The following is a 23,799-nucleotide window of genomic DNA, read 5'->3' as shown; positions in this document are numbered from 1 at the left end:
AAGATGCCAAGAAGAAAGCTCTTCAAAACTCTACAGTTATATGGTATAAATGGGACATTATATCAAGCAACATATACTCTCTATTCAGGTTGTAAGTCAGCAGTTAGAGTTGAAAGAGGTACAGGAAGATGGTTTAAAGTAAAATCAGGTAATGTGTGTTAAAGGTGCACATTACCTGTACTGTTATTCATTATCTATATGGATCAACATTATGAAGGAAAGAGGTATTAAATCCAATATCAAAATTGGTGATGTTAATCTTAGCTCTTTACTTTAAGCAGATGATGTTATACTTCTGAATAAATCCAGTATAAGTGCAAGATTCCCTGACTAAACAGAATAACTGTTGTGATAAATTTGATATGAAAATCAGCAATAAAAAGACAAAGACAATGAAAAAGGCAGAAATATTGAAAACATCAACTATATTTATGAATAGTGAACCTATTAGAACAAGTAAACTATTCAGTTTACTTGTTCTAATAATTCAGAATTAGTAAAGGCTAAATAAATTTATATGGAATAAGAAAGAAATTAGTCAAAACACTAAATCAGCTATAAAAGACAATCTTAAAACCAATTTTAACTTATGGATCTGAAAGCTGGGTTAGAAATAAAACACTTGATTAAAGACTAGAGACCTATGTTATGAGAGTTCTGAGAAAGATTAGTGGAGTCAACAGATGGCATCAATGGCAGTATCAGATTATATCACATTAAAAATTATATTAGGAAAGAGCTTGCCATTGTTAGTTAGATGAGCATGTTAGAGCTCTATTAACATCTCAGGTGGTATGGTCACTTAAACAGAATGGGGGAGGAGAGATCAGCAAAACAATCTTTTCTCCCCATCTACATAATATGATATTGGAATCTTGACAGATAAGAGATTAAATTGGAGGAAACTTGACTGGAAGTTAGTAATGGTGTAACTTTTCCATGTAGTACTATTGTAATTATCCTGTACACCCTCAGAGGGTATATGTCAGGAATTTGATTATGAAGAATAATCCTTCTGCAACTTACTCTTGATGAAAATACAGTTCTGTATTTTCCCTATGAATTTAAGGCCATTAGAATTTATTTAAAATTATTAAATTTTAGAATAAGTAAAAAAATAAGTTACCATGCTTTCCTGTCACTAGGGTATAAAGCAGGAGAAGAAAATTTGTAAAGCAACCTAACAGTATCTGGATTAATTTTCAGATAATACTATGAAACAGCCTGAATTACTTGAATACATATTATATACTTTATTCAACATTGCAAAATGGTAAAATGCAGTGTTCTTGTTGTGTAAAAATCAAGGTTGTTTTAATACAGCACAATATACTGAAACAATTAAATCTTTATTCTTCCACGAGCAGGAAGGGTTGGCATTTTAATATCCTTAATTTGTTGAGGAAGATTCACATTTCTCACTGCAGACATGGCTCTAGATGACACTGTTGCCAATGTATCCTATGAAGAAGAAATGAAAAATATCAACATTAGTATTACAGGTAGATACACAAACTAACTTGAATACATATTTAATGACATGGTTAACAGGACATATTTTATTATTTTTGCAATGGCAACATTTTTTCATTACTTTTGCATTCATTTCAAAAGAGAAAAAATTAAACTTTTCAGACCTATTAAACTTTTCAGAAATATTCAATTAAAAAAAAAATAAACTTCATGAAAATATTCTGCAATTCAGACATAATTTGAGATTGTTTTAGTGAGGACTAACAAAATAAAATTACCCAAGTATTTTAAACAGAATAAGGTCAGATACAAATGTTTTTCTGTTGTCTTTATTAGTTAAGATAATGCAGTAAAATTTTTATCAGATCATTAAAAAAAATGGAATGAAGGTACTCTGTGGCTCCTAATACAAATGCATTTAAAAAATACCAACTTCTCTAAAATGTATTCATAATAACCAGCAGTAAATCTCAGGCTGACAGTTTAATCTTATATTTGAGGAACTGAATTTCTACAATTCAGATATGAATAATCTACACTAGTTTCCATAAATCAAGGAACAAAGATAAAAATCACAATAACTCAAACTGAGTTTTTATGCAATTCTGTGAAAAGAAGTATGACAAGAGATGTGAAAGAAACACCCATAAAAATTGTAAATAAACAGCTTAATTCAGTAATAAATGGGTACATGAAGGTAACTGTAAAAACCATGAAGTTAAAATGAGACAGCCAAAGTGCCTCAATAAAGAATGTGGTCGCCCCCCCCTCACAGCAATACAGAGCTCACAATGTTTATGATGGTTTCAGAAACTCATTTGGTAATAACAACCATTGCTCATTTAAAGCTCTCCTAAGTCCCTCAAGTTTTGTTTTTTTTGGGGGGGGGGGGGTTAAAGAACAGCAACATGTCTATCTAGAGAAGCCAAGATATGCACAATAGGATTAGGTCAGGAGACCTGGTTGCCAGCCCATGCATATGATAGTCTCTTCTTGAATATATTGGTTCACAAGCTATGCTCAATGAAGATGATCATTACAGTCTTGTAGGATAATGTCTCCCCTATCACAACTGCATATGGATGAACATAGGTGTCCAGAACTTCGTCTCTATAAGTTGAAGCAGTCATGATTCCACTAGGAGGCAGATACAGGTCAGTGCATCCACTCAAGGAGATTCCTTCCCAAACCATCCCACTACCTCCGCCATAAGTGTCCTTTTCACAGATATTAGGATGATAATATCTCTTGCTTCTCCCCCCCCCCTTGATTGGAGCATGCCTGGTAGAGCAAATAGGGACTCTTCTGTAAACAATACCAACCCCCTATTAGTCTTGGGTCCAATTGATGTAGAGATTGGGACACTTCAAATGTTCTCTCCTATGGTGTAGGAATAGAAGTATGTGCAGCCTTCTGCAGACAGTGGAAGCAGATACCAATGCTCCTGTAGCTAATGCAAGTCAGATCATAGCCGATTCCAGGTAGAACTCCTGTTTCGGTGAGCAGATAATCTGAGATATTGGTTGCTCACTGTAGTTGTAGCCCATGGTCTTCCTTCACTGTATCTTTAGGATGCTGTCCGTGACAGCTGGAATTGGTTCCATAGTTTAAACATTGAAACGACTTGCATGCCACCCTCAGCCTGAATTTAGCCAGTCTCTAGTCTCATGATGATTCGACATCTGAATTCATTGGTTAAATGTCTTGTAGCAATACTCAAGAATTCTGTTATCAAGAAATGTCTTGTCCTCACTCCAAATATGTGGAAAACCACTCCAAAATGCCTGCTTTTAATGTATGGCTCATTTGCATATACCGCTGACAGCACCACTCATTTATATACGATAACCAGATTCAGTGTTACTTTTTAATAATACACCTGACTTTCATATGTTCTTTTCCTTTTCTTCCCAAGTTAAAGATTTTTCTCTTTGCTCCTTAATTTATGGAAACTACTATAGTTTCTTAGATCATGGCACAGCAAGTGTGGTAAGTACATTATGTCTATAAATTGTGTGTATAGTCTATGATCAGTCTTGATGTTTTGCGAAATAAAAACATGAGATCTGGGGAAAAAATGTATAAGAAACAATAAACAAGCAAATGTTAGTGAGACAGATGAAAGAGAGTGAGAGATCAGACTTTTTGCTATTTCTAATGATCATACAGAAATCAGTCGCATCCTTATCAGAATACCAGATAATGCTAAATCATCCACACTAACAACCCTTCTAAATATATAATATAATAGCATGTTCTCTAGGTGAGCTTCCATAGCTCAGTCAGTATAGACGAAGCCCTTTGGTAGGAAAGACCTGGGTTTTGATTCTCGTCTATGATGTGAGGAACCTTTATCTGATCTCTTTCAACTAAAGGTGAGTTAACTGGTCTCATATGGAGGTGGAGGTTTTTATCTCCCAGTAACTCAGGTTTTTCATCCCTCAAAACAGGCAAACCAGTCCTGTGAACACACATGGCTACAGTCATAAAATATACTACGACCTTGCTCATAATCATCTCCCTAGTATGGTAGCATATAGCTACCCACCAGCCGTATAACTAAGGGAACAGGATAGGATAGTCCTCTAGATAATTAAGAAATCTAGATTTCTTCTTTGCTGGAGCAACCATTTACACAGACACTCTTATCTGTGTGTTTTCGGCATAAAAATGCTGAAAGAGATGGATATTTATTAAGAGATGTACCAGACATACTGTAAATGGCTTTCATCAAAATCTCCACTTTCCTTTTGTGTATAATAAAGCCAAAATCAAAACAGCTCCAAGTAACAGATCCAAAACTGATTTTGAATGGACTAAAATCAGCTAACTAGGATTATGTTCAAATAGAAGTCACACTTCATGGTCGCTACTTCTTTCACTGCTGTTGCATTATTAGCTACAGAAAAAAATGAATCTCCTGGCTTCTTTTCCTCCAATTCTTGCATAGATAATATGATAATGTTCTCCTATTCTAAACATGCAAGGTTTAATATTCCCTTTGAATTTCTGCCAAGAAAGAAATCGGAAAAATATTGTCCAAAATTGGATACCACAAATCATCCTGGTCCTGATGCATTTCTCTCTTCTAAAGATTTATGTTTCAGAATTGACTTCTCTTTTACGTTGCCTTTTTATTTCCCATAATTCAATGGTATTGTCTATCAGTGGAATAGGAGGTATGCAGTTTGGAAATTAACCTATATTCAAACCCATTTTTTAGGTAATAAATCTTCACCATCAATATACCACTGAATTTCTCTCTCACTACAATTCTAAAGTAATGGAGAAAACCATTAACACTAAACTTCTATACTAACAAAGCTTCTCATTTAATAAGCAATCAGTAGTATGAATTTTGACACTATCAGTCAACTGGAAATCTTGTATATATATGTTACCCAATCTTTTTGAAAATACCATAGAAAAGTTTAAGGTAGCTTAAATGGTTCTTGATGTCAAGAAGAACCAATTAAACTACCTCAAACTTGACATCTGAGACATTTGATTAGTTCTGGCACAAAGGCCTATTTAAATAAGTTTCCAAGATAGTCTTCTGATGTCTGCAAGTGAACTGCCAAATTTGTCAGATCCACCATCATATATAATATACAGATCATATTGCATATAATGGTGGATGGACACATACATGATATATTCATCCATCCACCTAATCCTTCATATTTACAACTAATGCTTAGTTCTTTCATCTACTTTTCTATATAATCAACAACTCTCTCCAGTTGACTGCAGATGAAACAGTTTTGCTGATGACAATGCACTGATCTTCAAACCATTCTAAATGGGAGTGATGATAACCTTGTTAATTTAAATGCTAATAAAATACAATCCTATTTTAATTCTTACAAAACAGAAAATTTTCATCCAGTCTTACTTTTTTAATAACATCCAAATCTCTAGAGACAAGATGAGATTTCCTTCTTTGGAATTACTTCACCTCCAATCTCTTTTCACAAACATATATTACAAACATTTCCACCTTCTCTTCCATGTAATATTTTGTTTACCTCTGAACAGCTTTAACACTGAACCAATCAACATCCAAACATTAAATACTGTTATCACATCTAGAGTAGTGCATCTAACAGCTCCTTAAAAATATTTAACTCTGTACAGAAAAAAGCAGTTATATTGCTGAATATGCCTATCTCTTGCCACATTACTCCACTCCATTTTTTCACACAGGCAGTTTCTGCTGCTTCAAATCATCATAAAATTCAAATAATTTATGGTGATTGTTCATCAAGTTCACAACGATAATTCTTTCCTTCCCCCAACTTTCTAAATCTGTTAAAATCTGTGCAGCAAATCCTCAAACCACCTCCAAACTTTCAAAGTAATTTTTTTCTTCCTCTTCATTCATTTCTTCTACTTGTCTTTTAGAGTAGAGCCCTTCTCTTATGCATATCCAAAAGAGTACAGTCTACAATCTGATCCAATCTTCTTGCTCCACAATTTTCTGTTCCATGATACTAAGGCACCACAGGATGAAGAACTTGTGTAAGGAATTGCCACAAAAAGGTTGTTGGTCCCGCCAGTGGTGTAGCTAGAGCTTTTGCCACCCGGGCAGTCCTCAAGTTTGCAGCCCCTCTCAATACACACCAAAAATACCACAAAAAGTCCAAACGATGCATTTACTTTTTGAAGTAAAACTTTAATTTCAACATTCTAAAATGTTACTTTTCTTGCTTTTCTGTTAGCAAAATCGATGATATTCGCAAAGTCTATTTCATAGTAATGTAGGTAATTCTTAATCAATTTTATTTAGAGAAAATTCTCTCACAACTAGCAACACTTACAACAATTGTGAGGAAAATTCGCAGTAGTATTACAATATTTGGGAATGAGTTCTCGAGACTGTATTTTAGAATTAATTGCAAAAATTCAAAACGGTTCAAAGTGTCGCCCGGGATGGACCGCCCCCTCCTAGCTACGTCTTTGGGTCCTGCTCAAAACTATATGCATAATCCTCCTTTCATTCCACGTCGCATGTGACTGCAGCTACTGCAAGGAACGCCACTGACAAAAATTCACCCTAGTATTTTGTTTCTTCCAGACACTTGCAAGATTGTCATTTGTAGCTAAAATTTAGCTTGATGTTCAAGAAAACCTTCACATCAGATTTTCAAATGACAAGGATCAGTTAATTAAATCAAGCAGGAGGTCTATGCACAGGAATTTGCTGTTTACATTTGCTCTCTCTCTTTTTTTTTTTTACTGATATCAATATCTGCCTGGTGAGAAGTTGGAATTATGGTTTGTCTAATGATTTATTTGCACTTTAATCTCCTCACTTCTTTTGTAATGAAATAAGAGATAAAACCAGTTATTTTAGTAACTCTAAAAATTTTCTCAATTTTCTGATTAGGCAAATTATGCAAAGATATCTGATTAAGCTCTGTAATTTTGCTTTCTACTCACAGTTTAATTTTTTTAAACAATGTTTTAAATATAACAAATATTCATTAATATTGAATTTTGTATAATATTGCATGAATATATTATCTCTACCAAAGACCAGCCACATTCCCCAGAGCAGCGTTTCTCAAACTTTTCCTATGACGGAACATCCTCAAATTTTAATGGAACACCTTGGTTAGAGTCGAGTATCACCAGTCTCATATTCAATGTAAAGCTAAGTGCACACTATCGCTGCAGCAGGCTGTATTGCATCTCAAAAATGCGACAGCACACACTACAGGCATGCCAAACCACAGCGCATCGCATTGCCCTTGTTTGTGAGGAGACCCTGATTTTCAAACATGTTTGAACTTGTAGCAGCATTTAAAACCATTCCAGGCTCATTAATTTTGATAATTTTTCACAGAACACTTATTCACTTTCTGCAGAACATAGGTGTAGCGTTTCCCAAGCTATCAGGTGTCTACCATGACTACATCCGGTTCCACCAATACAGTCACTCAGGACTTGCTGACTATGCTTTGGATACCAGCCACAAGTTATGCTGAAAGTAGGCTATTACACCCAAGCAAATACAAATTTCAGACTATTCCTCGAATCTGCCTCAGTCCTGAAAAAGTTTCCAAACCTCAACAAATTTGGGTACATGAGACTACCTCAAATTTGGGAAGCATACATCCTAAGATCTTCAGCCTACTGTTTAGTACTCTAGGCCTGACTTTATTGCCTTTCTTCAGCCTCATTTGCCCACTGTTAGTGCCTGCATGCACATATCATCGTTTTAGTAATCCCTGATGATGACAATGTAACACTGCCAAAATATAGGAAAGTATTAAAGTTTTTATAATTAATATTTTAGTATTCTTTCCAAAAAAATATATATAATTTTTTTTTTTTTTTTTTTGGAAAGAATACATAAATATATATATTCTTTCCAAAAAAAAAATAATAGTTGTGTAGCCAATGTATAAGCCTATCTACCAGAAATTATATGTTCCTGTTCCCTCCATTTTGAATGACAACTAATACTAAAAATACTCTGCTTACCAGGGCATTCCACTTACACATTTTATAGATCCATTAATTTCATAATATGGCTGAATGAAATCACTCATTCTCCCCCCCCCCACACACACTTAAATTAGCACACTGTGTCATTGAAAATAAACAGCACAATAACATGGCAGCATCTTTTAAGGCAATAGTACACAGATAGTAGCATAACCAGAGTTAAAACTCAATATATTTTCTCAATTATGCAATATTTAATAAAAAAACTTCTATAATGAATATATAATGACCAATAAGAAATAAAGTGTTACCCAAGTACACAGTCATACCCAGCTATTAAAATATTCATTTAATGTTTTAACAATCAGTGAATCAGCAGCTACGCCTACTAACCACAACAATGGCTAAATCAGTATCCATTGGGAGAGGGCAAGATATTTTTTATGTAATAAGATCAACTTTCAGTTAAAATAGAGCGATGACAAACAAGCAGATATTCTAAATTTCATCAGAAAAGACGATTTTATGCCATACTCAATCAGATTTTGTTAATGATACAAAAGCTTTTGAATACATTAGCAAAAGATGTGTAGTTGATCAAAGTGAGGTGTTAGAAAAGAGAGAGAGAGAGAGGTACTAGTAGTAAGGGAGGATGTTATTTGTTTGTTACACTACCAACACTGATTTTTAAGTTTGCACTACTGAAAATTTTTTTTTGTATGATTGGAGCCATTTGGTTTTTGTTATGAACTCATTGTCTCTGTATTGCATCCAGTTGTGATCGTATCATAGTGGCCACCAGATCTAATGTTGTCGCTCAGCTCGCCATCATTTAAAAACTACATTATTCATAGCATAGTTGAGGATTTTGTAGCTTGCTATGCACATAACATGTATGAGTCCCATGGTTTAAAAACGTGACAATGAGGAATAAAAATATGTATGTGTGCATGGAATGTACGCAGTTGGAAGCATTGGATGACAGAGTTTCTATCCTAGGATTCAGCAGCCGTGGCAGAGTGGCGATTTGTGGATACTACCAACATGTTAGAGGGTGAAGAGCATGCGAAACATTACCTATAGATTTGATTTAGGGCAGTGTGGTAAAGGGAGGTGGTTTATCCGATGGCCACAACTGCATGTGTGAATGTCAGCTGAAAGCAAGATGTGTGGAAAGAGAAAAACAGAATTGCTAAGAAAGGAGATGAAAGAATTGAGGAGGATGAATGAAGAGATTAAGAGGATGGGGAAGTTGGCTAGTGTGAGGTGAACAAAAGTGGAAGAGAAAGGCAAGAGAGAGCAAGGGAAAGAAGAAGGCAAGAGAATGGGAGAGACAGGGGAAATTAGAGGGAGAAAGATTAAAAGCAGAAAGGATCAGGGATGCCAGTGAGAGAAGAATGAATGAACCTGGAGTATCATACGGGGATTTGACGATTCACAGTTTAGTGTGCAAGGGTATGCTTGCTGAGAAGAATGATAGTGTGTAGCAATGGCAATGAAGCCAAGTGAAAATGTGCAAGTACAAAGCAAATGATCATTATTGGGGTGGGGGACTGCAATTTAGCAATATATACAAGCAGAGGAGACAGCATAGAGTGCTAATGGAACTGTGTTTTTGGATGTCTTCAGGTACGGGTAGCATGTGGTGGAGAGAACACTGGGATCAAGTGTTTTGGATATGATCACAGCATCTGATTGTGACAGATGTCATATGGTTGGTGATAGTTATCATGCAGTCATGGACTTGGAGGATGAACAGGCACATATAAGTGTCAAGACAGATAGAATTTATGGAGAATTATTAGGCAGCAATTATCACAGACTTAGAAACCAGCTTGTAGAAGTAATGAATGAAAGAATTTAAAGTAAGAAAAAGGTCAATAGTCATGAGAAATTAAATGGGAATTGTAGATGAAAATGATATTATAGAAGACAAAGAGAAATGTGGAGAACATTGCATGAGGAATAAAAGGCTCAGGCTTGGAAAGCAATCAGTATAGTAAAGAGAGAAAAATTAGCATATAAGAGGAAACCAATGTTGCAATCCAAGGAGAATCTGAAGTAGTTTTTTTGCTATGTGGCCAGTAGGAGGAAAAATTATTGGGAACGAATTACTTTGCTGGATGGAAACGAGACTTGGGTGATCAATGAATGAGGGGTGTGCTGAAAAGTTGTGATAATCACCATGAAGGAACTGAGGGTAGAACTATGTAACTTACACATTAATCTACATATTCCCTATGAGTGTTATACACACTTGTTACAATGCTCTGAGAAAAAAAGTCTTTCCCTTGTTGTACAAACCAGTCCTCAGTTGCAGATATGACTTCATCTGTGGTAAATTTTATTCCTTTCAAGTGTTTCATTTTTCCCTTGTAAAAAATCTGCTCCTTACCATACTTTAATACAAGAAATGACCCCTGGTTCTTCCCCTCTGGATTAATCTGATAAAATCCTCTCACTAACTTAAATGTCTATCATATCACCTCTCTCTTCCTCCTATTCACCAAACTCTGCAATCTACATTTCTTCAACCTCTCTCTCCATAGCCAGCATTCCAAAGTCCTGACATTGTCTTAGTCACTCTTCTCTGGAACCTCTCCAATTTCTCATCACATTATTATTATCGTGGGCAACTCCAAGGAATTGACAGACTCATCGAGGGAAGCCCTAACATCATGTCAAGAGCAACTATTCGACATTCACACAGTATCTATCATACCTTGCCTTGAACTCATTCACAGTCATAGCACCCACAACAGACTCTGGCAACTTATTCCACTCATTCACCACTCTCCAAGTAAAAAACCTAGTTCTAATACCCCTGCTAACCACACTCTTGTCCAGCTTCCATGTATGGCCCTAGTCCTTCCACCAGCAATCCTATTCTCAAAAATATCTTCTGGATTAATCCTATAGAAACCCTTCAGTAATTTGAATGTCTCAATCATATCACCCCATTTCTGCCTATCAACCAATTTTTGTAACCCACAAATCTTCAACCTGTTCTCATAAGGTTCATTCCACAGACCTGCTATCATCTTGGTCACTTGTCTCTGGATCCTCTCCACCTCCTCTCCATCAAGAAGAAACCCTGGCACCCATATCTGGGCACAGTAGTCTAGATGCGGTCTTATCAAGGCTCGATACAGAGGAACAACAACTTGTTTGTCTCTGCATGTTGAAGTATTTTTCAGCAACCAAGTGATTTGATGAGCTGTTTTGGGCACTTTTGCAATGTGCTCCCCCTAAACTTCAACTCCCTATCCACCAACACTCCCAAATCCCTGGCCTCATCAATCTCCTGGAGTATGGTTCCACCAATGTGATGTACTGCTGCTAATCTTTTCACTCCAAAATGCATAACCTTACACTTTGCCACACTAAATTGACATCCATTTTCCCTGGTCCAGTCCAAATCATCCTGCAAAATTTTGACATCCTGTGCACTGACAATTGCTCTCCTCAGCTTTGCATCATCAGCAAACAAGTGAACACTTCCTCTCAGATCCTTTCCTATATCATTAATGAACAAATTGAAAAGTAGTGGTCCAAGAACAGAACCCTGCAGCACACCACTAATCACAACCCGTCTTTTGGACTCCACTCCTGAATAAACCACTCTCTGGTATCTCTCCATCAACCACCCTCCTATCCATCTCACCATCCCCACCTGCTTCAGTTTACTGATTAGAGTAACATGTGGTATCCTGTCAAAGGCCTTGTCAAGGCCCAGTAGAATCACTGTAAACCCACTACCCTTATCCAGTTCAGTCGTCACTGTTTTATAAAATGTGAGCAAGTTACTGAGGCATGATCTACCCTTCACAAAACCATACTGCCTCCATACAGTATCCCATTTTCATCTATCCAGTCCTGTATTCTTCTCTTGACTAATTTCTCCAAGACCTTGACAACGATGCCTGATATGCTAATTGGTCGGTAATTTACAACATCAGTCTTGGAACCTCCTTTATGTAGTGGAACTATTTTCCCTCTTTCCACCCCCTCAGGACTAACCCAATCCGGAGACTCAAATTAAACAAAGTGGTCAAGGGTACTGAATTCTCTTAGCTGCTTCACGTACAACATGAGCTGGTATACCATCCAATCACAAAGATGCATTGACATTGAGGTTATGCAATAGACTACTCACCTCCATTTCATTCACCACAATTCCTGTATAATCTATTGGTTCATTCATTTCTGCAATGTCACCACCTGGAAGATATATTCTAGCAAAATGCTCACTCAGTAATTCAACTATATCAGCTGAGTTGGTTACCTCCCTACCATCGGCATTCTTTAAAATCATTCTGACATACACATTTTTTCTTTTACTTGCAACATATCGAAAAAACTGTTTTGGGATTCTCTTTAGCCTGCATGGCTAATGTTCTTTCATAATCCGTTTTTGCTTTTCTTACCACACTCGTTACCCTTCTAGCCTGCGCTTTATATCGCTCATGTGCCTGCCGGTCACCTTTCTCCTTAAATTCCTCCATAGTTGTTTCTTTTTTTGCAGCTCAAGCTTAATGGTGTTATTCATCCATTTAACCCCTACTTGATTTATTATTCGGACTCTAGGTATACAGTCAGCCATTGCTTCATGCAAACACTTCTTTACCACCTCCCATGCACTATCAATTTCTAGCCCTTGCAGTTGTACATGCCATGGCACTGAACCAATCAATCTCCTAAGCTTGTCATACTTACCAGCCCAATAATTCCACATGTACCCCATATGACCAGATCTGAGCACAATAGTCCAAGTGTGGACTGACCAGTGCCTTATACAGTGGCACAACCACTTTCCTTATCCTTACATGTTAGAGCACTTCTTATCATAACAGCACTGATGTGCAGCCTTTGTAATTAGCAATATGCCCTCTAAACTTCAGTCTACTGTCAACCATCACTCCCAAATCTCTTATCTCATCCCTTTCCTTCAGTACAGCACCATCGATATAGTTCATAGCCTTATGTTTCTGCACTCGAAAATGCAACCCTTTACACTTATTGACAATAAAACTACAACCCCACTCTTTTGTCTAAGTAAAAAGTCTATTCAAATCTTCCTGAAGGATTAACATCACAGTGCTCTTGTAATTCTTCGTAACTTTACATCATCAGCAAATAACTAAAAGATCCCCAGACAGTTCACATGATATATTGTTTACTAACAAGTTAAACAGCAAGGGGCCCCCAAGAACAGTGGGGCACACCACTAGTTACCCTACTTTTTTGAGACTGCTCCATCATACACAACTTGTTGGTATCGTTCAGAGAGCCAATTTCTGATCCATCTCACCAATATACTATCTATTCTCATCCTCTGCAGCTTACACCAACTTATTATGTGGTAATCTATCAAACGCTTTTGCAAAGTCTAAGAATATCACTGTGTATGATTCTTCTTTATCTAACACACTTGTCAGCTTATCATAAAATGCAAGTAAATTACTAAAACAGGACCTACCCTTTACAAATCCATGCTAACAATCATAAAGAATGCTATATCCATCAACCCAATCCTGTATTCTATTCCTTATCAATCTCTCCAACACCTTGACCATAACAGCAGTTATACAAACTGGCCTATAGTTGTAGACTTCTGTCTTACCATGCTTGTACTATATCCTTTGTAGCTGTTAGTCTGCTGCCATGACTATCCACTAATGTTAATCTGCTATAATTATTCTTCCTCTTGCTTGCTATGTAGTAGAAATATTTCCTTGAGTTAACCTTGGCCTGACAAACCAATCTCCTCTCATACTGCACTTTTTCTTTCATTACCATGCTAGTCACCTTTCTAGCCTGCACTTTATACTCTTCATGGGTCCAATCACCAGCAACTGCCTTGTACCTCCTCCATAACATTTTCTTTTTCAGCACAGCTTACTTAATTTCACTGTTCATCCATTTCACTCCTACTCTACTCGCTTAACCCTTAGTATGCAGTCATACATTGCTTTTGTCAGATACTGTCTTGTGAGTTTCCATGCAATTGGGGACTCACTTTGCTGACAGCCTTCTGCATGTCCAGATGTTGGTGGATAATGACCCAACTCATTCCCTGGATATCCACAGTCTTTGCAATGTTTATGACTGGTATTTGGCTATCATCAAGGATCATGGCATGCACTGCATCAATGCTTTCAGGTGTGATCACTGTGGAAGGTCTTCCTGAACTAGAAGCATCTGTTGTCAGGATGCCCAGTTTTAAACTTGGCCACCCATCTGGCAAATGTTGGATATGTTGGGGCAGATTCTGCTAAAGTCTCACACAAAGTTTGGTGAATCTCAGTAGTGGACTTGCATCATGAAAAACTTGATGGCCTACACACTTGTGTCTTCGAATTTCTTCAAAACCTCTGACATGTCTTCTTATATATCCTAAAAGAAAAAGAACAAATTATTACAATTTGATGAAACATGGGAAGGGAAAGGGGTTTCAAGGATTTTTAAGATATGTTCTTGCTTGTGGGTTATATAGTTACTTTAATATCGTTTTTGTTCTGGGTGTTTATTAGAACTTTTCAACCCCATCCCTCATAAATAACAGTGAAGCTATTTAATGATCAGATTATTAGAATGTTCCATTATGGTAGAGCAGGCTTCGTTCCGAGAGAGAGAGAGAGAGAGAGAGAGAGAGAGAGAGAGAGAGAGAGAGAGAGAGATATAACAAGTGGTGAAAGTGTTAGAAGTGAATTGAAGAGATTGTAATCCTAATACTGAGTATATGCTAGATATGGGGCCTTACTGACATCTAGCATATACTCAGTATTTGGAATTTCCTAGATGGAATTTCATCCTTTTGTTTAAGGAAATATGTAGTGGAACTGACTTTTCATTAAACAATCAGGTTAATGGCAAAGTTTTGCAATGGAACTAGTTCCTGGAGAGTGGAAGAAGGATAAGTGTGGAGCATAGAGATGGTGGCAGAATGGAGGCATCAGAGCATAGGCCAACTTGCAATTCTTCTATTTTAGAGAAACTGGTATGAACTTGTGTACAGAATTAGACAGATGAGAGTTATATTATTTATGCAGGCCAGCATGAATTTATTAAAGAGCACTTTTGTTTTAGTACTCTAGTACAATAGCATAGAGAGAGCAGTGGATGAGGGTAAGGCATACACTTTTTTTTTGGGGGGGGGGGTTTGCAAAGGCATTTATTTGACAGGATACACGACATGTTGATTTTGAAGTTGCAATATACATTTGGATATCAGGTGAGTGGATCAGATTGGTAACTGGCTTTCTGATAGATATCAGGGGGTCATATATGTGGGAGAAATAGGTAGTTCTAAGAGATTACAATAATTGATCTAGCAAATACAAATTTCACATTTATGGGTGTGGAAAGATAACAACATATGAAAACAAAATGTATTCAATCCTGTACTCAATACATGTATTCAAAGGGGATTTTATATCCCCTTAATTTAAAATATTGTTTATATCACCGAAATGAAGCTTATTAGCTCTTTATATTTAAGTAAAAATGTATTCATTTTGACAAAATTATAGAGACAGCCACTGTGTTAAGAATAATTTTGCAATGTTTCAACTTTCATATTAAGGTCAGCATTTGGAGTATACATATACACATAAGCTACAAAATTCAAACAGTATGCCATAAGCAACACTAATCTGATCAACTGTTATTCTACTGGCCAATGAAAAAATAAAAACACTACATCAAAGCTATATCCTATTTTTACATGGCCAGAGAACAAATTCATATTACTTTTTAATGCAGCAATTGTGGTAGTCTAATCCATTTAACATAATTGTTTGAATCTTAATATCTTGTCTGTGTATATATGTGTGCATATTCCAGATGATGACCTTAATATGAAGGTAAAAATGTTGGGAAGTTGAAGTAATTATTCTTAACATAATAGCTGTCTCCATAATTTTGTCAAAATGAATGCTGATCACAATGTAACTTTAAAAGAAAACAAAATATATGTATAATATATTGAAGTATGCTCATAATGGAACACTGAAAAATAAACATATACAGATCATAAATAATGTAAGAAATGAAATAATGAATGTTTCTTTAAAGCTAACTTCTTAAACCACCTAATGCAACTCATACTTGATATTGAAGAGCAGAGACACTGATAGATTCTGTGCTAAGTATCTGCAAATTTCATATACCTTATATTGGTTGGCTGTACAAAATTATAAAAAGGCACTACTGCTTTGTGCAGTTATCTTTTGTCTCTGACTGGTTATTTAAAAAAAAGTTAATGAACCATACCACTTCATTAACTTTTTTAATGCATTTTTTTTAGAAAAAAACTAAAAAATGTGATCATCTTCATTATTGCCATCGTACTGCAATTAATGCTTTCAATATTTCGATAAAGTGTTAAAATATTGCAATCTTTTCACTAGAAAAGATTTAAGATACTTAAAATAAGATCTGAGAGAATAAAATTTAACTTTTCATATTAATTAGAATAGTAGCTTATATAAAATGCTAGAATATTAATATCCTGAATACATTAACCTCTATTTAAATGAGATGCTGGATGATGTGTTGGATACTTTTATATTCAATGGGCAGTTTGAAATTTAACACTAGATATAGTAGCGATGTCATTAAAAATGAAACAAACAACAACAAAAAAAGATATCTAGTGAATGTGTTTTAGGTATAAACTATCAGAAAATTTTAATTAATATTATAATTACTAAAAGAAATAAAGAATTTTTGGATTATAAACTAAGAAATCCTGATTTACCTCAAACTAATGCAAGTTCAAAGATAAAAGTGAGTGATGACTGGAAAGATGAGTGGTGCTACCAGTTCAGTATCATGAAATGTAGTGAGAAAATATTGAAGGAAGTGGAAGAGATAAAGGATTTGAGTGGTAATGGATAGGAAATTGAAGTTTAGAAGTCATATTGCTAAAACTGTGAGGACATCTAAAGAGATTATGGCAATGATGAAGGCTCAGAATGTAAAAGAGCTAAGGGCCTTGATTAGGTAACAAATGGATTACTGCATATCAAATCTGTTCATCCAGTTTTTCAAGTGGATGAGGATATATACTGGATCTAAAATGTTAGTTATGAAGACAGATTCAGGGAATGCCATTTGCAGAGCCTTGTGAAGAGAAGGAAGGCAGGAGTGATGATGACTGAGACACAAGTTGGTAAAGAGTTGTTACCAGTTAAATGTGGAACAGATTTTTCATAGAATGCAGGGAGATTGGGATAGAACAAAAAAACCATTATACAGTTTTCAGAAATGAGAGTAGGGAATGAGGAGCAGATTCTTTGTATGAAAAGTAATTTGTGAGTGGTATGCACTACCTGAAAGTGTGGCAAGTGCAGAAACAGTAAATCAGTTTAAGGCAGCAGTTTTGGCAAGCTTTGTAGGTAACAGGAAACAATTACAATTTTTGTATAAGATAAGTATATTAAGTTATGTGGTAATATATTTATGTTATATTTCACAAAGATGAACTACAACCCCAGAAGACTGGAGTTTTATATATAACTCAACCCATGAAAGAAGGTTACTAATCTTATGAGCAGGCTTATCTAATCATGATGTGATGCTCATATTATCAGCTACTGCATATAGAAAAGGCAACAACCCTGTGAAAGCTAGTAGTTTTTTAAATAACTCAAGAAAAACACAGCAAGATACAATAACTAAATGACTTAAATTTTAACAGGTGCTATTATATCCTATTCACAGCTTCACCAATGACAGTACTCTTATCTCCCATAACCAGTGACTTGAATACTAACCTCCTCAACATCCTCAAATGGAGTTCACACAACTTAGTAAATTTCAATGCCAAAAAACTCAAGCCTGCCTTATTACTACAAGAAAAATCCTACCTCATCCCCTCTCGCTTTTGACAATGCTCCAGTTTCCTTTCAAGATCAGCTTTCTCTTCTTGGGTTGACTGCCACATCCAGTTTATCCTAGCACAAACATATTACTTACATAGCCTCCTTAGTCTCTAAAAAACGTGGTGTTCTTTTTCTGTTCTAAATATTACTTCTCTTCCTCTCAACACTTTAGAAGTCTCAGATCTGACCAACTTTGGAGTACTGTAACTACATTTGGGGTGGAACACCCAAGACCTCCCTAATAATTATTGATATTCAGAAGAGATATTCAGCTCTGTTTCAGTGCTATGCCTTTTCTAGGTACTTTCATGGGTATTGCTCATCTGAATTGGCTGCTACCATTCCTCCGCTTTCTTCTAACCATGTTAAAACTAGAGCATCCACTGGCCAACCCATACACTATCCAGCTTTGAACATACCAAATTTCTTATGAGCTTCCTTCATTCCACCTGCCTCTATTCTTTGGAACAATTCTCCCCCCCCCCCCCAACACCAATACTGAATACAACCTCTCACTCTTTAAGAAACATATCAATAAGACTACGTTTTTCTCCTTAATCACTTGCTAACACATGGCAGTGTAGTGTTATAGGGCTTATGACCTTTCACGTGGGGGAACAATAAAAAAATAAAATAAATCACACTATTTTCTACATATTAAGATTTTAACATGATTTATAAAACTTAGTTTCAATTAGTTGAGTTATGCAACTAACTTTCATTAGCGATTTATTTCAACAATACTAACTTTTTAATAATATTTACTATACATTATTTCCTGAAAAATAATAGTTATGTTAACAATACTAACTGATAAGAAAGTAATATCAAACAATTATAATATATTAATTTCAATATAAGACAAAATTTCATAATTCATACAGCAGTTAAATAATTCGCAAATAGGTATCATAAAACATAAATGAAGGCAAGCATGAATGACAGAACAAAAGTGAGTATGAATGACAGAATGCAAGACTTGAATGAGATTATTAAGATTGAGAAATGAGATGAGGCATGTGTAAAATGAGATTAGGTATTTGGTGGATATGAATGGAAGGGTATGAAAGAATAAAATGAAAGATAGTAAAGAAAAAAAAGGGGAGGGGTAAAGGACTCAATAGTGATGATGCATGAAGATTCTAATATTAAAAAGGTGTGGTAGATGATGTACCATAGAGTCTGCTTTCTAGGAGGATGAACAAACCTAATGATGATTTAGATCTGAGAAGTAAGCATATAAGAGAATTAATGGTCTTGTGAAAACAAATGATTTGGTTTGACACAAGGTGAATGTGAAGATGGACATCAAGAGACTACCGAGAAGAGTGAAAAGAGATGGATTATATTTAAATGGATTTTGTACGAATCAAATGAAGACTTTTTTTTAAGAAGGGAATGTGATGAAGAATGTAATCTGGAAAAAGATTTTATGGAGGCAGTACAAGATAAAGCATAATGTTGCATGAGAGGGGGGGGGGTACAAAGAGCAAACCAGAAAGGTAACTTTGGAGGATAGTAGCATGAACAATGAGAATAGGAATGAAAGATGGACTGGGAAATGGGAACAGGCAGGGTAGACAGTAAGACATGGTGTAACACCAGCTGATTTTGAAAGCAGTAGTGAATGGATGTATGTCTAGAGATGATCAACATAGAAATGAGATGGTCTGTGATGCACGGTGCATAGATGAGTTTGAGAAATATATATAAATCGGGTAAGGGATTGGTGAGTGAGTGGGGAGAAGTGGTTGTGAAAAGTCACAGATGAGGGACAACATAGGTATGAGTGGTTATAGATCAAGAAAATGAATTGCTAATTTATGAATGCCAGGAAAAGAGTATCAGAAATAAAGGAGATGAAGTTGATGTACTGAGTATGTTTACTTGAAAATAATTGAATTAAGTGAAACATCGATGGATGAAGATAATATTCTGATGGGAATATAAATAGAAGGGAGCAGTGTTTTTCAAGAAGGACAAGCAGAGGAAGAGGTGCTATGGATAATAGCAGGGGAATTATGCCTGCACAAGGTTGATGTAGTGGGTGGTTTTGAAGCAGTATGGTATGCGACAGGAGTTGGTAGGATGAGATTTAGTTGAATGTTGTCACAAGCCAGGAATATGGAGACAAATGTTCAGGCCTAGCTTAGTGAGCAAGAAAAGGGTAATCATTACATGTGATTTTAATTAAGGTAATATTCATTGGAACAAAGAGATAAATGAATTTCAGTTCTTGAAAGACAATTATCTTAGGCATTATGCAATGCAGGGCACACCAGGGTTGAGGAATCCCAGATCTAATCATATCAGGGGATGTGATTGTGAATGATGGGTTGACTACTTTTCCTTCACTTGGTAAAATGACCACAAGGTGATCACCTGGATTGTAGCCGGTCAGAACTTCTGAGAGGAAAGAACACAAGTAGAACTATAAGGCCAGCGATTCTGAAAAACTTAGTAGATGAACAAGCACTATATGTGAAAAGGAGACAGATGCTACTTGTGGTGCCATAACTAGGCAGGTGCACAGGCACAGCATCCAGGATGCATGGGCCTGAAATGGGGTATCAAACAAAAAATAATCAGCATTATATTTTCATTTTCAAATTTTACTACTGTGGAGGCTGATTCCATAACGTTTTTAGTTAAAGTTAAAAATTAACTGATCTATTTCTATCTTATTTGTTTTATTTTATTTTTTTTCAAAATATAAAAAAAAAAAAGGGGGGGGGGCAACAATAAAATCCTGCACATGGCGCATGAAAAGCTAGTTACGACACTGGCTGCTTGGACCATGATCAAAAGCTATTATGTGAAACAGTCATGTCCAAGTGTATTCCAAAGATGAAAAGGCTAATTAAGTTAAGAGTAAACTGGATGAATGAAGAGACTCATGTAATCTGAAAAATGTTTTCTGGAAGCAGTACAAGATGAAGCATAATGTTGTATGAGGAGGTACAAAGAGCAAGACAGAAAGGTGACTTTGGTTGGTAAGGAGAGCATACCTGTTTAACATGAATCTTGCAACAGGAGAAAGTCCCAAACGAATGTAAAGAAGGTAAAACTGTATCACTTCATACAAAAGATGACTAAATCTCTTGCATGAAGTGCTCTTTGTAATGGTCAGCATGGGTTTTTTGAAGAGAGATCATGTTTTAGCAATCTATTTATATAGGTACAACAAGGTGGCAAATTCATGGACAAGTGAGATGCATACACAGAGTTCACTGAAAGCATTATCTGCTAGAAAATTGGACTGATATTGCATTGATACTGATATATGAAAAGTAAATGCAGCGCACGATAAATTTCACAAAATATAGTTTTTTTTTTATGTATTTATGTATTATTTGTTTATATTTTAATTAGAATTTCATAATATTTTTATTCTTTTACAATGAAAGTAATATTTTATTGATTGGTGAGTTTCCTAAGTTCTGTTTCATCTTAAAAAGTTGTAAATATTTTTTTTATTACTTAAATACTACAAGACCACACCTGGATTACTGTGCGCAGATTTGGTCTCCCGGGTTCCAAGGGGATAAAGAAGCTGTGGAAAGGGTACAAAGAAGAGTTACAAAGATTATATCTGTATTATGGAATTTAGATTAAGAGGACAGATTGTGAGTATGTGGATTGCAGACTCTGGTTAACAGGAGAAAGAGGGGGTGATATGATTGGGTCTATAAACTTTTGAATGAATGTTATAGCATTTCAAATGATGAAATTTTTCATTATATGGAAGGCGGGGAGAGAACACGGGAGGGGGGGGGCATCCATGGAAGTTAAGGTTGTTCTCAGTCAAGAAAGGAGTAAGAGCTAGGTTTTTCTCCCAGAGAGCAGTGAGTGGATGGAATAATTTGCCCTTAGGGGTAGTGAGTGCATCTAGTGTAAATGAATGTAAGGGAAGGTATGATTGTTGGGTTGGATAATTTTATAATATAAAAAATATTTCTTAAATTTTTTAGAAAATATTAAAGAATTAAGAAATATTTAAAAAAAAATTCTTTAAGTATTTCAAGTCTCTGAGATTTTGATCACATTGCTAAAACTGTGAGACACCACAATAGATTGTTTATGGCTATGGTTCCCTTGTATAAAGATCTGATTAGACCACATGTGGGCTTGTTGTAGTCATCTGATTTTCATAGGGATGAAGATATCTTAAGAGTTAGAGAAAATTCAGTAAGTTAGTGCTGGATCTTTGGAATATGAAGACATTGAGAAAAAACAAATTTTCAGAGGTTTATGAACAGAAGGAGAGAAGATATGATTGAGACAAAAGCTAGTGAAGGGTTCTAACCAGATTAATGTGGAGGAGAATTTTTGTAGAGTAGAGGTAGACCCAGATAGAACAAAACACCATCCCTGGAAGTTGCATAAAGAGGATGTGATCAAGAGAAAGAGTGAGGAGCACTGTCTTTAGATGAAAAGTGATTAGTGAGTGGAATGCAGTGCCTGAGAGTGTAGCATGTGCAGAAAACTGAATGGCTTTAAGCACAGTTTGATAATCTTCTTGTGAGTGTTAATTCCTTGGGAAATCTGATGTTAATAATCTGACACACTGTTCCCATGTCCACTTTGTTAATGAAAGCGAATTGCAGCAAAAATAAGTAACAAAAACACCTACAATATTTACTAAAATATGAAATAATGCTGGATTTAATATCTACTTGATATATACACTTACAATATATTATTATTATTATTAAGAGACCTCCAGGGAGTCAGAGACTCATCGAGGGAGGCCACATACTACTCACAACAGCTATCATACTTATTCTTCAATTCGTTCACACTGCTTGCACTCGCAACATCCAAAGGCAATCCATTCCAATCACACATCACCCTCTGAGAGAAAAATCTAGTCCTCATTCTCAGCTTCCAAGGATGCCTCTCATCCTTTCCACACCCTCCATAAACTGAAAAATTCTATCACCTGTATGACCCTTTCAGAAGTTTGTAAGTCTCAATCATATCACTCCTCTTTCTCCTATTTGCTAGTGTCTGCAGTCTACAAATTCTCAATCTGTCTTCATAATCAGCATTCCACAATCCTGATATCATTTTTAACACTCTCTTTTGTACTCTCTCTCTCTCTAATATATCAGAATCACAATGGAAACCAGACCTGAGCACAATAGTCCAAAGTGAGGTCTTATCAAGGATTTGTAAAGAGGCAAAAATAACATCCTTATCTTTACATATAAATGTTTCAGCATTGCGATTATCTTTTGAGTTGTATTTGCAATCTTTGCCACATGGCCCTGAACTTCAACTACCTATTTATTAACACTCCAAGATCCCTAGCCTCATAAGTTTCTTCTAGCCTAATCCCACCAATATAATACGACATTGGATATCTAATCATGCTGAAGTGAATGACTTTACATTTACTGACATTGAACTGACAACCATTTTCCCATGTCCACAATTCCAGCCTATTCAAATCATTCTGCAAAGACTGCATATCAGCAGCATTCCTGATTACCCCCACCTATCTTTGCATCATCAGCAAATAACTGTATGTCGCTTGTCAAATCCTTCCCAATATCATTAATGTAAAGACTGAATAACAGTGGACCAAGCACTGATACTTGTGGTACACCACTTGTTGTCTTAAACCTTGCAGCCTCAAGATCCCCCATATACCACTTTTTGATTTAAGAGGATGGCTGAATGTCAGTCAGCCATCCTCTTATCCATGCTAATATTGTATAACTCAAACCCATTTTCTTCAATTTATACAACAGTCTTTCCATTCTGTATTCTGTCAAAAGACTCAGCAAAATCCAAAAGTATCATGGTGTATCCATTCTCTTTGTCTGGTTGAATAGTAACATTCTTATAGAATGTGAGCAAGTTGCTAAAACACGACCTGCCCTTAGTAAACCAAAGTAGATTTTCACTGTCAACCCAGAAATGGGTTGACAGTGAAAATCTACTTTGCAAGCCCTAACCAATTTTTCCAAAATCTTCACCA

General features: G+C 35.8%; 1 protein-coding gene across 2 annotated transcripts in view; it reads right to left on the bottom strand.

Moving 5' to 3' along the window:
* Positions 1 to 1,229: 1,229 nt before the first annotated feature.
* Positions 1,230 to 23,799, bottom strand: part of LOC150098883 (AP-3 complex subunit sigma-2-like) — a 67,842-nt gene continuing 45,272 nt past the window's right edge. For both annotated transcript variants that reach the window (XM_090404649.1, XM_090404648.1), the window contains one exon: positions 1,230 to 1,461. Coding sequence is in view for 1 of the 2 variants with exons in the window: in XM_090404648.1 (XP_090260774.1) it covers positions 1,342 to 1,461 (120 nt within the window). In the remaining variant the exon portion in view is untranslated. The remainder of the gene's footprint in view (positions 1,462 to 23,799) is intronic.

The sequence above is a fragment of the Typopeltis vanoorti genome, chromosome 15 (genome assembly GCF_054136105.1).
Source record: "Typopeltis vanoorti isolate ZY-2024b chromosome 15, IOZ_Tvanoo_1.0, whole genome shotgun sequence".
Taxonomy (NCBI): domain Eukaryota; kingdom Metazoa; phylum Arthropoda; class Arachnida; order Uropygi; family Thelyphonidae; genus Typopeltis; species Typopeltis vanoorti.
The sequence above is the reverse complement of the archived record's forward strand: the minus strand, read 5'-3'. Positions and strand labels throughout refer to the sequence as shown.